This window comes from Heteronotia binoei, chromosome 18, assembly GCF_032191835.1.
Source record: "Heteronotia binoei isolate CCM8104 ecotype False Entrance Well chromosome 18, APGP_CSIRO_Hbin_v1, whole genome shotgun sequence".
Lineage (NCBI taxonomy): Eukaryota > Metazoa > Chordata > Lepidosauria > Squamata > Gekkonidae > Heteronotia > Heteronotia binoei.
The window spans coordinates 38,076,193-38,092,454 of NC_083240.1; the positions used below are offsets into that span (position 1 = coordinate 38,076,193).

Here is a 16,262-nt window from a genome sequence, read left to right on the forward strand (position 1 = left end):
CAGGGGATGTGGCCTAATATGTAAATGAGTTCCTGCTGGGTTTTTTCCTATTCCAAAAGTCCAGCACGAAACAATGGTGTGCTGCCAGGGGATGTGGCCTAATATGCAAATGAGTTCTTGCTGGAGTTTTTTTGCCAAAAAGCCCTGCACAAAACAATGGTGATGTCAGGGGTGTGTGCCCTAATATGCAAATAAGTTCCTGCTGGGCTTTTTCGACAAAAAAAAGCCTTGAAAGCCACAATATAATCTTAGGCTAAAAATGCCTCCTCCCCTTTCTTCCAACACAGCCTTGGCTGCACTGATCGATCCTCATCCAGATGATGCTAAGTGCCATTCCAACAGCACCCTGGGGGACGTGGTGATTCAGCTATTTGAGCTCACCTTGGGACTGGGCGACTTGGAGATGCACGACAAGGCAAAATACCCCGTGCTCTTCCTGCTCCTTCTCATCTCCTACGTTGTCCTCACCTTCGTCTTGCTCCTTAACATGTTGATTGCACTGATGGGAGAGACGGTGGAGGATATATCCAAGGAGAGTGAGCATATCTGGAGACTCCAGGTAAGTAGATGAGGAGGACGATGGTTACGTGACAGGGGTGTCAAAAATGCGGCCTAGGGGCCAAATCAGGCCCCCCCCCCGGAGGTCTCCTCTCAGGCCCCCCACTAACTGGCTGTCATCTGCTTCCTTCTCCATCTCTCTTGCTCCCTTCTGCATCACAGCTTGCTTTGCAAGGCTTGCTTGATTGCACAGGAGCTACAGAGCGAAACCTCAATTTTCTCCATTGGCTGAGGCTCCTCCCCCTCCTGGTCCCCTGAGGAAAGAATGAAAGAGCCAGAGCTTCCTTTTTCTCAGTTCCCTGGATCCCATGGGAGAAATACAAAGAAAGCACCTTTCAGACCAATGAGGGCTAATGTTTTAAGCAGGTTTTAGTTTATGGGGTTTTTTTAAAAAACAAATCTTTAATTCTGTGTGTCTGTATACTTTATAAAGTTTCTATCTCTGTTACCTAATCTTAAATAGGAACACACGTGGACCAGCCCGACACGGCTTGGCTCAATAAGGTCTCATCTATGTCAGATCCAGCCCTCATAACAAATGAGTTTGACACCCCTGGGTTACCATATTTGGGGACCACAGGATAGAAAATCATCGCACCTGCTCTCTTCTCTAAGCTCAGGTTGAAATCGTAACCATCTGTTTCCCCAGCTGTCGGATCAGGCCAGCGATCCACCTAGTGCAGCCTCCTGTCCCACAGTGGTCAAGCAGCTCCTCTGGAGAGCCAGCAACAGGGCACAGAAGCCGAGGCCTTCCCCTGACATTGCTGCCTGGCTCTGGGATTCACAGGATTAGTGCTTCTGAACGTGGAGGTTCCCCTCAGTCACCATGGCTAGAACAGACACTGACAGACTTCTTCTCCATGAATCTGGGCCTTTTCACACTTACTGGTGGAAACCGGAAGGGAGTCGGTATTGTGCCGCCTTGCAGTAATCCGAGACAGGGGTGGGAGTTTTCAGACACATGTGTTTTTTTCCCGGTAGGGTTCCGTGACTGAAGCGAGCCATTTCACACTGTTCCGCTTTTATCTTGCTTCCACCAGCGCCAGCCGTTTTCGCCTGCCGACGCGCAATCTCCAGCTTATTATTTTATTTTATTTTTTGGAACGTCAGGCAAAGATCGCTATAGCGCTATAGTGACATATCACAACAGCACCACCATAGAGATGGCTAGGCTCCATTGAGATAAGTTACCAAGTTTCATCGGCGGCGATTTCTGGCATCTTAATGGAACCCAGGCATCCCTATGGTGATGCTGTTGTGATACGTCGCTATAGCGCTATAGCGATCTTAGCCGGACGTTCCAAAAAAAAAAAAAACCTGGAGATCGCGTGCCGGCGGGCGAAAAAGGGCGCGAAAACTGCTCCCGGATTAGATACTGGACATTTCACACAGCACCCCATACCGATTTCAACCCGGAAGGAGGGGTTGAAAACTGGAAGAAGCTGCTCTTTGTTAGTAACGACTCAGGCATGCCTCACTACCGAGACAGCCGCGGGACTGTGTGAAAAGGTGACAGTATTCCGGTAGCAGCCAGTTATTGAGTCGGGTCTGTCTGAAATGCCAGCAGAAAGCCGTTACTGTTCAGTAACTGACCAGCTTCCATACCGGAATACATAGGCTGTGTGAAAAAGTTCTCTATCTCATCCCCTTTGACAGCTGCTTCTTCCTGTGACCATCGCTCCATCTTCCGGCAGCGATTTCCACATTTGAATCACTCTCTGCGCAAAGAAGTACTTCCTTTTGTCAGTCCTGAATCTAGTTAATGTAAAAATGATGTAAAATACCACTGAAATGATTTAGGAAAAAAAAAACACAAATAAACTGGGGACACTGGCCACAAAAACGAGCAAAACAACATGGTGCCAGTTTGATGTAGCACAGGGGTGGCCAACGGTAGCTCTCCAGATGTTTTTTTTGCCTACAACTCCCATCAGCCCAAGCCATTGGCCATGCTGGCTGGGGCTGATGGGAGTTGTAGGCAAAAAAAATCTGGAGAGCTACCATTGGCCACCCCTGGTATAGCAGTTGTGGACTCTTATCTGAAAGAACCGGGCTGGATTCCTGACTCCTCCGCTTGCAGCTGCTGCAATGACCTTAGGTTAGCCATAGAGGTTGTCCTTGAAAGGGCAGCTTCTGGGAGAGCTCTCTCAGCCCCATCTACTTCACAGGGTGTCTGTTGTAGGGGAAGGAGATAAAGGAGATTGTGACCGTTCTGAGATATAAATCCAAAATCTTCTTCAATATCTTCAATGGTGCACAGACCACACTGATTGAGCAAGAGAAAGGAATGGCAGGGCTTGAATTGTACCTCTTTCCCCAGCATATTGCACCCCTCTGGGCTTATTGGTGGTGAGCACCTATTGGAACCCAGTGAACATTGAAGCAGATGGAGCCTAGGGCTTGAGCATAGATTGCTTCTAGATACATAGACTGCTCTCCCCCATCAAAGTTGTTGTGCATGCCTTGACCTGAATACCCCGGGCAAGCCCGATCTTCTCAGAAGCTAAGCAGGGCCAACTCTGTCAAGTACTTGGATGGGAATACCAGCAGTCAGGACGGAGGGCAGAGGCAGGCTTGATTCAGCCACCTCTCTGAATATCCTCCAGGCCCCCAGTAGGGGTCAGTCACCAGAGATCCCCGTGACTTCCAGGTGTGCAAATAAAAAAGGTAAAGGTAGTCCCCTGTGCAAGCACCAGTCGTTTCCGACTCTTTCACAGCATTTTCACGGCAGACTTTTTACGGGGTGGTTTGCCATTGCCTTCCCCAGTCATTACACTTTCCCCCCAGCAAGCTGGGGACTCATTTGACTAACCTCGGAAGGATGGAAGGCTGAGTCAACCTGGAGCCGGCTACCTGAACCAGCTTCTGCTGGGATCGAACTCAGGTCATGAGCAGAGTGCCCCGACTGCAGTACTGCAGCTTTACCACTCTGTGCCACGGGGCTCCAGGTGTGCACTCACACACACAAAAAAGTCGCTGTGCATGTGGCGCCCATTGATCGAGGGCCAATGTCCTCTGCCTGGTGGACATCCGGAAGCCTCTTTGTAATGCTGCTGCCATGGTTTTCCCTAGAGAGCAAGGACCATTGTGGAAACGGAAAAACTTTTACCAAAATGGCTAAGGAAGAAATTCCAGCTGGGAGAATGGTGCAAAGTTGCCGACAACGATACCAGGTTATGTTTAAGGTAATTAACTTCAGAGTTCAGTGGTTGATGCTGTTGCGCTTTAGTAGAGAAAAGCTGACCACAGTATGTGGTAGCAGTATGAACCTCATTTACTTTAACAGGAGGCTGGTTCTCTTACAACTGTGAGTATCCACTTTGAATGCATGTCCTTCTGTTGTAATGCTTTCCAGCAGGGCTGAAATCCTAGCAGGAGCTCCTTTGCATATTAGGCCACACCCTCCTGATGTAGCCAATCTTCTAAGGGCTTACAAAGCTCTTTTTGGTAAGCTCTTGGAAGATTAGCTGCATCAGGAGGGTGTGGCCTAATGTGCAAAGGAGCTCCTGCTAGAATCCCACCCCTGCTCTTCAGGATGTTAATTTGAAACGATGGAGAAAGTCAATTTTTTTTTCCTTTTGCAAACTTAGATTTTTAAACGTCTGTCAAAACAGATTCAAAATCCTGCCATTGCTTATTGTGACACTGGGATTCCGGTGTAGAAAAAGTGAAATAAAGCCTCAAACAAATATATACCTTTTCCTATACTAAATAATGCACTTTCAATAAACTTTCAATGCACTTTGCAATTGGATTTAACTGTGTGAAATGGCAAAATCCACTTGTAAATGGTTGCTAAAGTGGACTTAAAAGTGCATGATTTAGCACGTGTGAAAGCATCCTAAGAAAATAGAGACAATATGAATTAAATTTGACAATAACCGACTTTGACATTCTGCCCCAAAATAAGTACTATCATGATTTAATAATAGGGGTGTCAAACATGTGGCCTGGGGGCCGATCTGGCGCCTGGAGGGCTCCTATCAGACCCCCTAGCAAGTTTGCTTCCTCCTCCCTCTTTCTTGCTTCCTTCTGTGTAACAGCTTGCTCAATCGCATAGGAGCTACAGAGCAAAGCCTCTATTTTCTCCATTGGCTGCGGCACCTCCTTTGGGGAGGAAGTGGGAAGAAGGAGAGCTGGCTTTGCCAGACTTTTTCAATTGCACAGCAGAGCTACTAAGCCAAGCCTCTCTTCCTTCTATTGGCTGAGGCTCCTCTCCCTCTTGGTCCCCTGGGGAGGGAGGGAAAGAGCCAGAGCTTCCTTTGCCTAGTTCCCCGGATCACACAGGAGAGATACAAAGAAAGCACTTTTTTTAAACAAAAAAAAAGCACCTCTGTGTCCTTTATAAAGTTTGTATCTCCACTTCCTGACATTATATTTTATGACCCACATGGCCCGGCCCAACAAGGTCCCATTTATGCCAGATCCGTCCCTCATAACGAATGAGTTCAACACCCCCGATTTAATATCCTTTTGAAAAGATGAGTTCAGGTAACTGCTTTCTGATGGCTGCATTTTCTGTTCTTGTATATTCCTCCAGAGGCAAATTACACACTTTGACTTACTTCTTAATAAGGAGACTGCAAAATATGGTAACAGTAATAGATGTGCAGCTAAGCATAAAAGTTTGTAAGCATAAACATATCCTAGGCTTTAAAAACATTTTAGAGATGTCATGGTCTTAAGCTTGTTTGATGATGTACTTAGGTATGTATTGTGTTGTCTGTGTGCGTGTGTGTTTAATGGGATTTCTGTATGATGTTACTTCGCACCGCTCGGCTTGGTATCGTGAAATTGAAATAAAAACAAAGGTTTTTTTTAAAAAAAATAATGACTGAATTTCTATACTCTGCAAACAGGATTAATGAAGTCAAGTGGACCGAATGGAAAACTCATGTTTCCTTCATCAATGAAGACCCTGGGTCAACAGGTACTGTCGACAGCATCATGCTTAGAGTCGTGTCCTTTTCTTGAAAAGTTCTGCAGCCTTCTTGCCCACAGCACTGTTTAAATATGTACTAGTGTGCACATGTGTAGCTCCATTCATTTTAATTTAATAATCTGTTCTGAGCGTGAGAGACCAAATGCACAGAGGAGTCTTCTGAACACGTCGGGGTATATGTTCAATAGTTTCCTTACTGGGGATCGAATTCATTTTAAAGTCAGGGATCAAATTCATTTTAAAGTCAGGGATTGAATTCATTTTAAAGTAGGAAGAGTTTCCAGCTCAACGTTAGCAAGAACTTCCTGACCGTTAGAGTGGTTCCTCAGTGGAACAGGCTTCCCCGGGAGGTGGTAGGCTCTCCTTCCTTGGAAGTTTTTAAACAGAGGCTAGATGGCCATCTGACAGCAACGCTGATCCTGTGGTTTTAGGGGGAGCCCCATGGCGCAGAGTGGTAAAGCTGCAGTACTGCAGTCGGAGCACTCTGCTCATGACCTGAAGCTGGTTCAGGTAGCCGGCTCCAGGTTGACTCAGCCTTCCATCCTTCCGAAGTCGGTAAAATGAGTCCCCAGTTTGCTGGGGGGAAAGTGTAGATGACTGGGGAAGGCAATGGCAAGGAAAGGAAAGGTCCCCTGTGCAAACATCAGTCGCTTCTGACTCAGGCGTGACGTTGCTTTCACGTTTTCACGGCAGACTTTTTATGGTGTGGTTTGCCATTGCCTTCCCCAATCTTTTTACACTTTCCCCCCAGCAAGCTGGGTACTCATTTGACCGACTTCGGAAGGATGGAAGGCTGAGTCAACCTCGGGCCGGCTACCTGAATCCAGCTTCCACTGGAATCGAACTCAGGTCATGAGCAGAGAGTTCAGACCACAGTACTGCAGTACTGCTGCTTTACCACTCTGCGCCATGGGGCAATGGCAAACCACCCTGTAAAAAGTCTGCCGTGAAAACGTTGTGAAAGCAACGTCACCCCAGGGTTGGAAATGACTGGTGCTTGCACAGGGGACTGCCAAGCTCCCTGGCCAGCCGGGGGTTCCCCCGCCCTGGAGGTTCCCAACCTGCTGGCCTGCATTAGGCTGGCGGAGGGATCCTCTCCTGACATCGCCGGCGCGATGATGTCACTCGCAAGTGACGTCATCGCCCCCGCGATGTGCTGGCTGCTCTAGAAGCTTCCGGGAAAACTCTATGGTTTTCCCGGACACTCTAGCAATTTGCGAGGGAAAACACCATAGAGTTCCCCCCCCAAAAAATCTGCTAGAGCGTCCGGGAAAACCATAGAGTTTTCCCGGAAGCTCCTAGAGCGGCCGACATGCGATGACATCGCCTGCGAGTGACGTCATCGCAGCCCGTGCGCACGGGGACTTGGCAATCCTAGCCAGCATGCACATTTTAAGACTAAATACTGTGTGGTATATTCTCCCAAGTTAGCTCCTGGAGAATTGGCTGCATCAGGGAGGTGTGGCCTAATATGCAAAGGAGTTCCCGCTACAAAAAAAGCCCCGCACAAAACTATTTTCTCTCTTTTTTAGATTACGATCGAATGCAAGACGCATCGAGAAGCAACAGTAAAATCACTTTGAATAACTATGAAGAAATCGAAGATTTGCCAGAAACCTCTGTTTAGCACCCGATAGGTGCGTGCAAGACTGTTCAGATCGCCTGACTGATAGCCCCAGAGGCTTCTGCTATTGCTGCTGTGGTTCCCAAAATGCCTTTCATTCCTCCAGCTTGTTCAGAGCATTTCAGTCAAGACGAGAGGCCCTACTATTGCCTGAGGGAGCGGGACGGATTCAGAAAGGAAGCTAGAGACAGCAGCCGAGAAAGGAAAGAGCACTTATTCTGAGCGATGAAGGAAGGAACGCAGAAGACAGCCTGATTTGCACTAGGATTGGGCTGAAGGTGGTCAAGTTTGGTGTAGTGGTTAAGTGCACGGACTCTTATCTGGGAGAACCGGGTTTGATTCCCCACCCCTCCACTTGCAGCTGCTGGAATGGCCTTGGGTCAGCCATAGCTCTGGCTTCTGGGAGAGCTCTCTCAGCCCCACCCACCTCACAGGGGGTCTGTTGTAGGGGAGGAAGATAAAGGAGATTGTAAGCCACTCTGAGACTCTGATTCAGAGAGAAGGTTGGGGTATAAATCTACGGTCTTCTTCTTGGCTTGGAAATGTGGTTGATGTTCAAGTGGGCCAAAGACGTTTGGTGAGGCGACCGCCAGACATCACAACCGGGCCTCTGCGCTTTGACCTACAAGGAAGTCAGAGTGCCTTTGCCACCCACCGAACAAAAACCACGCGTCTTAATGTCATCTCTTTTTTTTTTAAAGAATTGCTTTTCTAAATATTTGTAAAGCTTGCCGACTGGATGTATAATTTATTTTCCTCCTTTCGGAGGACGGGATGTTTACCTCTCCTCGAAAGCGCAAGACTGTTCCTGTTGGCCGACCTGTGGAGCGCGAACCGTTTTGAGACGCTTGACGACAATGAAGGGATGAGAAACAAAACACATTTCAGATTTTAGAGGAAAACCGCAACAGGAAATGTTCGACGCTGGCTGCTTGGGGAATTGTTCTCCTGCTAGACCCGACTGGGGTCTCCTGGAAGGCTGCTTATTGCTCCATTCGGCAGCTGCTGCTAAAAAAACAATTGAGAGTGGGGGAGGGTTAAAAAGCTCTCTCCTCCCGGGGTCTTCCCTCTCAGACTGAGGCTTCTGCGGCTGCATTTCTGCGGTTAATAGTAAGGGTAAGGGGGAGGAAGGTAAAGGAGATTGGAAGCCGCTCTGAGACTGAGATTCGGAGTGGAGGGTGGGATATAAATCCAATATCATCTTCTTTCTTTGTAGCAGGAACTCCTTTGCCTATTAAGCCACACACACACACACACCGATGCAACCAATCCTCCAAGAGCTTACAAGGCTCTTCTCACAGGGCCTACTGTAAGCTCCAAGAGGACTGGCTACATCAGGGGTGTGTGGCCTAATATGCAAAGGAGTCCCTGCTACAAAAAAAAGCCCTGGCCTCGCCTAGGGTGCCAGACAGTCTAGGGCTGGCTCTGGCAGGGGGGCTTGATAACCCTAGGTCTTTTAAAAGGACATTGAGACTGTAAATCTGTGAGCAGGACATGTTTTAAATCTTGTATACCACCTAGCAGTTTGAGGCCACTGATAATTTATTTGGGGGGGGTTGCACATGCAGTATTTATTGAATCATCCCTGAAGAATGTGCCTTAATCCTGATGGATCTTGATTTGAATGCTTTGAATGCTTGGAAATGCTGTATGGTAGCCCGAGAGGCGGATCCCGGTGCTGCAGAAGGCTGGCCTGTTTCTGAAGGCTCTTGCTGGCAACAGGCCCTCCCGCGTACGCAGCTGTTGCTTTCACTTCAGGACTTGAGAGGCAAGCGGGCTGCTGGGAAACACCCTTCAATAAAGGAGATGTTATTTGGGTGCCAGAGTTGCGCAAAACGTTGTGGTTTCTATTTAAATAATTGTCCTATTTTTTAAAAAAATATTTATTGCAAATAAAATGGAACTTTTGGAACAACCGTCTCACTACTGCTTTATTGCCTTTATTGTGGCCTTGCAGTCTCTCTCTCGGCTTGGCTTCGCGAACGAAGATTTAAGAAGGGTGCAATAGTCCACGTCTGCTGCAGGCTCGCTGGTGGCTGACAAGACCAATGCGGGACAGGCAGGTCCGGCCACAGTGGCTGCAGGGAAAAGTCTGATTTAGGGTTGGTGCTGTAGCAGTGCGATTCTTCCTCAATCTCCTTTTGTCCTCAAGACCAGCTATGCGTGCGTTCTCAAAGGAAGAGACAGCCTGGGGGATGGTGTGCCTCCATGCTTTGCGATCTGAGGCTAGGTCAGACCACTGGTGATGGTTGATGCGACAGGTGCTAAGGGATTTCTTCAAGGAGGCCTTGCAGTATTATACCAATAGTATACTGATATTGCAATATTATACCAATGAGTTGTGTGTGGTTAGTTTAAAAAAAACAAACACCCACATTTTTTAAATGAGGAAAGAGAAACTCGACACGTTGGAGGATGAAGAACTGCTTGATGAGGAACGTTTTGTGGTTTTATTCGTGCAGTACATTCCTTATAGTTAATTGCAACATGTTAAAATTAAATGACACAATAGCATTCATCTCCCGTATCAGCTTTCGCTCATCAATCATTCCTGCATTTTAAAAAAGTTCTCTTTTTTTTTTCCCCAGCTAAAGGCAAGAGGTGTGGTCTGCATAACAACCTTAATAGCTCAGTTCAAAAGGGGGGCAAAAAACATACAGTTCATTTAGCACCACCTGTGGGGTTAACAAGGAACTTTACCGATTAATAATTTCAATACGATCAAACTAAAGAGCGGCATGCCTTTGCTTCACTGGAATGGAAAATTACATTCAAGAATGCTATCCAAATGGTTGTTTTCCTCTCTGCCGGGATTTTTTTTTTAAAAAAAAACATCTGTTTTCTGTCTTTTAACAATAATTTGTGCAAGATGTCCTCACTTTAGGCTATCTACTACCTTACGCCATTTGGTAATCTGCTCACCCCAATTTCAAAAATATTTCTATTGTGACATTAATGTGTGACTCAGAATGTTGCTTCAACAACTAGTATTCTCCATGGTGTAATCTGTCTCTGCAGATTTCTTGTTGCATAATATTAGGATATCCACCCTGGTTCTGATAGAGCGGCTGTGCTCGTAAAAGAGCTGCAGCAATACATGGCAAACCCCACCCCCAGTAGGATTTATCTGAAAAAAGATTCCATTATCATTATAAAACACTACAAAATAAAGGTTAAATTAATTCATTGGTACCTCTTTTTTCCTTTTCATTAATGGCTGTGAACTATCTCGTGGCTCAGAAAATAGCTATAGGATACATTAAATATAAAACATCTTGCCTTATTAATAAACTTGTTAATATTAAAAACTTTTAAATTCTTGATCTCGATGCATAAAAATAAACTCCACTAAAATAGGAGATTCGTATAAACGCGTACAATTTTTGGTAAGTGCATATTGCCTTCAAAGTGCTTGAGAATATTTCCTCACTACTTAAGATTAGTTAAATTCCCAAACCAAGTTACGGCCTATCCTATATATTCCAGCCGTCTTGAGTTACAGAGGCCAAAAACATCTGCCTTGTATTGTATTGGTCCCTAAGACATTATAACTAAGGTTGATTCTGCACTAACCTTGCTCCGCGCCAGGCTTACATTTCTCTTCAGAGCAAGCTGGCGATTTCGCAGCAGCTGCTCCATGCAGCCATTTTGTACCGGGGCAACCCACAATTTGCCGCACCGCAGCGTAAACCTGAAAAAACAGGTTTACGCTGTGGTGTGGCAAACCGCAGGTTGCCACGGTGCAACATAGCGGTGCGGAACAGCTGATGTGAAATCGCTAACTTGATCCAGAGCGAAACAGAAGCCTGGCACGGAGCAAGGTTAGTGCGGAATCAGCCTAACAAAATCATTCTCCCCATTTCTAAGAGAGACAGGCTCTAATGCCTTTGGCACTTAATTTTTGTTTTACAGTTTTTATGAAAGCTTGATTCTTCTCGTAATAAGCGGCTTCGTTCACAAACGCCGGATACACAACGGAATCTCCTTCGTAGGGGATTGTCTTTCCTTCGAAAGTCAAAAACATCGGATCACCTGGGTTGAGAGGCTGCCAGTCTTGGTCCTTGAAGAAACAACAGAATACAGGATTTCTGTTAGAGGGCTATCTTGATAGCTTTGATGCAAGCATGTACTGTATACTTGACACTGAAGGAGACCCAGCAGGGGGGAGAAGTGTGGAAGGGGAGTCCATGTGTTGCATCAGCGCTCTGTAGGGTTGCCAAGTCCAATTCAAGAAATATCTAGGGACTTCGGGGGTGGAGCCAGGAGATATTGAGGGTTGATCCAGAAGCAAGGTTGTGACAAGCATAATTGAACTCCAGAGGGAGTTCTGGCCATCACATTTAAAGGGATCGCACACCTTCCCTCCCTCCACTGGAAATAATGGATAGGGGCACCTTCTTTGGGGGCCCCCCTCCCCTTTTTGAAACTTGGAGGGTGTTTTGAAGGGAGCCATTAGATGCTATGCTGAAAATCTGGTGCCTCTACCTCAGAGAAACAGCCCACACAGAGCCCCAGATACCCACGGATCAATTCTCTATAATACCCTATGGGAATTGTTCTCCATATGGAATAATGGAGTGCCCAAGCAGACATTTTCCTCTCCCTGCCCCCCCCCCTCGCCGCTTTCTGATGACCTTGAAGTGGGGACAGGGCCTCCAAACCAGGGGATCCCCTGCCCCCACCTGGGGTTTGGCAACCCTAAAGCTCTGCCCCTTGGAATGGCACCAGGCCTCATTCTGGACAGGAGACTTTGTAAAACCTTTTTGTTTAGTTCCACAGAAGTTATTCCGCACGGCTTTAAGCCGTGAGAGAGAACCCTTATGCCTTGGAAATTGAAGTTGTTGTACGTTTCATGAATTGAGCATTGGGTGTGAGAAGCCTTCCCTAACCAGTTCATTGTGATGAATAAGACGCATGGAGTGATATATTATGTGTTTTTAGTTCCAGGAAAATTGATTAATAGTCAGATAAAGGAGTCTTCTACCAAAACACGCCTATATTGTTACCGGAAACGTGTCACTTATTCTTGGAAGAACTGCTGTCACCTTACTCATCCATGATACTGATGAAGAGGAATCAGTTCTGAATGCTTATGGTGCCTGTATGACTATCCTACTCATTGTATAGGAATTCATTGTTTAAGACAATTGTAATATTGTAACAGGTATTATAGGATAATAATTGCAAAGTGAGTGTTATAAAATCATCAGCAGAAGCATACAATTGGTGTAATAATTTCAGAGTAGCCATTGTATTAATTAGTACAGTTGTGCACGGTTATCTCCAGGTTCCCCATTTGGGGATTGGCGACCCAAGTGCTCTGCCTCTTGGAATGGCACCAGGCCATTCTGGACAGGAGCTTACAGTAGGGTTGCCAATCCCCAGGTGGGGGCAGGGGATCCCCCGGTTTGGGGGCCCTCCCCCCGCTTCAGGGTTGTCAGAAAGCGGGGGGAGGGGAGGGAAATGTCTGCTGGGAACTCTGTTATTCCCTATGGAGATTTATTCCCATAGAAAATCATGGAGAATTGATCCACGGGTATCTGGGGCTCTGGGGGGGGGCTGTTTTTTGAGGTAGAGGCACCAAATTTTCAGTGTAGTATCTAGTGCCTCTCCCCAAAATTACCCCCGAGTTTCAAAAAGATTGGACCAGGGGGTCCAATTCTATGAGCCCCCAAAGAAGGTGCCCCTATCCTTCATTATTTCCTATGGAAGGAAGGCATTGAAAAGGTGTGCCGTCCCTTTAAATGTGAGGGCCAGAACTCCCTTTGGAGTTCAATTATGCTTGTCACAGCCTTGATCTTGGCTCCACCCCTAATGTCTCCTGGCTCCACCCCCAAAGTCCCCAGATATTTCTTAAATTGGACTTGGCAACCCTAGCTTACAGGAGCAGAGCTCCGGAACCCCTAGACTTCCTTGTGTTCTTTCTTTCTTACCCTCCCCCCCCTAAAAAAAAATACTCGCTTCTGGGCTCCATTGTTCAACCCCCCCTGTGAGAACTCTGACAAACTTTCTAATACTTTTCCCCACAAAAAAGGGGGAAATAACCAAAACTTTCTAATCTTTTTCCCCACCAAAAGGGGGGAAATCTTCATTGTGCCACCATGGCCACATAGCAGAAAGTAATTTTAAAAGCATGACGGGAGGAAAGTTTTATGATGACAATTATAATTCAAGAAGCACTTTAAGGTAGATGCTGAGCTGATGTAATTATTGAGTACACCTTCCGGTGTTGTCAGGGGTATGTGGCATCTGCAAATGAGTTATGCAAATGAGTTGTTCTAATGAGCTCCAGCACCTCTTTTTCTACAAAATGACCCCTGAATGGCACAGTTAAGAGGACTCCCACATGGTAGGGAACGTTGGCTCTCCGGATGTTTTTTGCCTACAACTCCCATCAGCCCCAGCCATTGGCCATGCTGGCTGGGGCTGATGGGAGTTGCAGGCAAAAAACATCTGGAGAGGCAATGTTCTCTACCCCGACATGCTGATGGAGCTTTATTTGGATCTAGCTGATACCCCAAGCAGTGTTCCCTCTAAGCTGCAGAGTCTTGTGAGCAAAAATTCTACTTTGTGAGCCACTGGCATTAAAGCTGTGAGTGACTGCATAAATTATTGTGCTCTGGGGCCATTTTCCCTGAGCTAAGACAAAAATGTGTGTGTGCTGGAGGCTAAAAATCTGCGAGCTAGCTCACGCTAACTCAGCTTAGAGGGAACGCTGCCCACAAGGGAGGGGAGATGACAGTCGTGGCTTATACCTGTGATCGGCTCAAAGTCCCACCAGCAGCAGCTAGAGCTGAGGTTAGGGCTGCCAAGCTCCCGGTCCAGGAGGGGATTCCCCTGCCCGGGAGGTTCCCAACCCGCTGGCCCACATTGGGAAGTGATGTCATGCCAATAGTCCACATCGGCCGCTCTAGGCGTTTCTGGGAAAACTCTATGGTTTTCTCAGACGCTCTAGCCATTTGGGAAGGAAAACTCTATGGTACAATAGGAAATTCCCCTGCTCCGGGACGAAGAGGACTTGGCAACCCTAGCTGAGGTGAACTTTGGTGTGCTGACCCAGTTCTGCAAAGCCTTGGCTTTCACCTAGTGCAGAAGGTGACAACAGGAAGGACACGCTTTCCTCATTGCTTCCCAGACCTGCCCTTTTGCCAGCAAGGTTTGAAGTGAGCCCCTGAATCACTGTAGGGGGCACCAAAGCACCTAGAATCACCTATGCATGCCCGGATGCCTCTCTTCATTTCCAACAAGGAAAGCCAGGTGTGTACAAAACAACTGTGTGTGGGGATCTGCTCCCGCACTGCGGCGAACAATGAAACCCTCGCAAACAGGATTTTCTTTGTGCATCTGAATCCTGCATCAGAAATAAGGCTGCCAACCTCCAGGGGGGCAACCAATAACATAAACCCAAAGGTTACTGTGACCAAAATTACTTAAATACATACAATATTTCTTACAATAAGGACAGGCAAACCATAGAAATATTACTTACACAAAGAAATTCTCAGGCCAGTCCTTCTGAATACAGTTCAGAATATTATTTCCAGGGCCTTGAGCCAACTGAACATTTTGCCTGTGAGAAGCATGTAGGAAGAGAGACATCGTCTAACATATGCTGACGTATTGAGTTTGTATCTTTAAGAATGTTATGGAAATAATATCACAATCCCATGCCTGAGGGAAAGCATTACTGAAACAGGAATTGAAATACCGTCTGTCCTGTTGCACACCTTATATTTTCAAGGGATTTATGGAGATGGAACATTACTCACATGTATGGGATGCATTGATATCAGTTTGAGCCAGTATGGTGTAGTGTTTAAGTGCGCGGACTCTTATCTGGGAGAACCGGGTTTGATTCCCCACTCCTCCACTTGCACCTGCTGGAATGGCCTTGGGTCAGCCAGAGCTCTCGTAGGAGCTGTCCTTGAAAGGGCAGCTGCTGGGAGAGCTCTCTCAGCCCCACCCATTTCACAAGGTGGCTGTTGTGAGGGAAGGAGATAAAGGAGATTGTGAGCCGCTCTGAGATTCGGAGTGGAGGGTGGGATATAAATCCAATACCTTCAGGAATACTGTGAATTCTACAGGAGTACTGTGAACTGTATTCAGAAGGACTGGACTGAGAATTTATTTGTGTGAATAACATTTCTATGGTTTGCCTGTCTTTATTGAAATAAATATTGTATGTATTTGAGTCATTTTGGTCATAGTAGCCTTTGGATTTATGTTGTTAGTTAACCTCCAGGCCTGGAGATCTCCCAGAATGAGAGCTGCTACCTAGACAACATAAATCAGTTCCCCTGGGAATGTGGCTGCTTTGGAGGGCAGACTTTGCCACTGAGGTCCCTCCCGCAAAATCCACCCTTTCCAGGCTCCGCCCCTAAATCTCCAGGAATTCCCAACCCAGAGTGGTCAGCCCTAGCGAGAGACGGCAAAGAGCACAAGTTGGGGAAGAACCTACCTGCAAGTTAGGGTGAACGATGGCAGTTATCTCATTGTCTTTGTTTCTGGGGTAGTCGACTTTCTCCGTTATTTTGTAAACCTCAAGTGTGCACGGTGGAAATTCTGTCCCTAGGGCGGCAAAAAAAAAAAAAGATATCTATCAAGTCATGTCCGTCCTCGTGTTGCCAGAGAAACTTACGATCCTCAGGTGCATTCAATTGTTATTTCTATTTCCTTCATACTGTAATTAGATCTAGTCTCAGGAAAAGGTTTTTCTCTTCAGGAGGCTGAGTTACTGAAAGATGACCCATATATTCAATGATGCATGCAACTCCGATCTCAATTTTACCAGAGTGGCTAAATATAATGGAATTCAATCATAGCGTATGATGCATCAGAAGTATTTTTCAGAGGACAGGCTTTATGAAAAATTCCTCCTGTTGTCGGTATATATGAGGTTTAGGACTGGATTAGGATTTGATGGGATGCCACCAGATCACCGCTTGGGATAAGGCTATTGTCAGGCAGCTATAACCCCTACCAAGTGCTTTTTAAAATTCAGAACAGTTCAGTACAAATGGCTGTTTTTAAAATATATGATTATTTTGCATTTGTACAGCATTGTGCAATTGACACTGAGTGGGTGCATAATTTTTAAAAAGGCAGGGCTTTTTTTTTTTTTTAAGCAGGGACGCACAG

General features: G+C 46.4%; 2 protein-coding genes across 3 annotated transcripts in view; one reads left to right on the forward strand and one right to left on the reverse strand.

Moving 5' to 3' along the window:
- The window catches only part of TRPV3 (transient receptor potential cation channel subfamily V member 3), a 46,663-nt gene extending 39,536 nt beyond the window's left edge, over positions 1-7,127 (forward strand). Inside the window, exons 15-18 of the mRNA XM_060258888.1 lie at positions 288-559; positions 3,631-3,743; positions 5,418-5,488; positions 7,033-7,127. Of these exons, the coding sequence (XP_060114871.1) occupies positions 288-559; positions 3,631-3,743; positions 5,418-5,488; positions 7,033-7,127 (551 nt within the window). The remainder of the gene's footprint in view (positions 1-287; positions 560-3,630; positions 3,744-5,417; positions 5,489-7,032) is intronic.
- A 2,424-nt stretch (positions 7,128-9,551) lies between these two features.
- Positions 9,552-16,262, reverse strand: part of ASPA (aspartoacylase) — a 31,546-nt gene continuing 24,835 nt past the window's right edge. The window contains exons 6-7 of one of the 2 annotated variants that reach the window (XM_060259034.1): positions 15,583-15,692; positions 9,552-11,184 (exon numbers count right to left, since the gene is read on the reverse strand). In XM_060259034.1, the coding sequence (XP_060115017.1) occupies positions 10,987-11,184; positions 15,583-15,692 (308 nt within the window). In that variant the 3' untranslated portion in view covers positions 9,552-10,986. The remainder of the gene's footprint in view (positions 11,185-15,582; positions 15,693-16,262) is intronic. The other variant, XM_060259035.1, reaches the window with a different exon arrangement.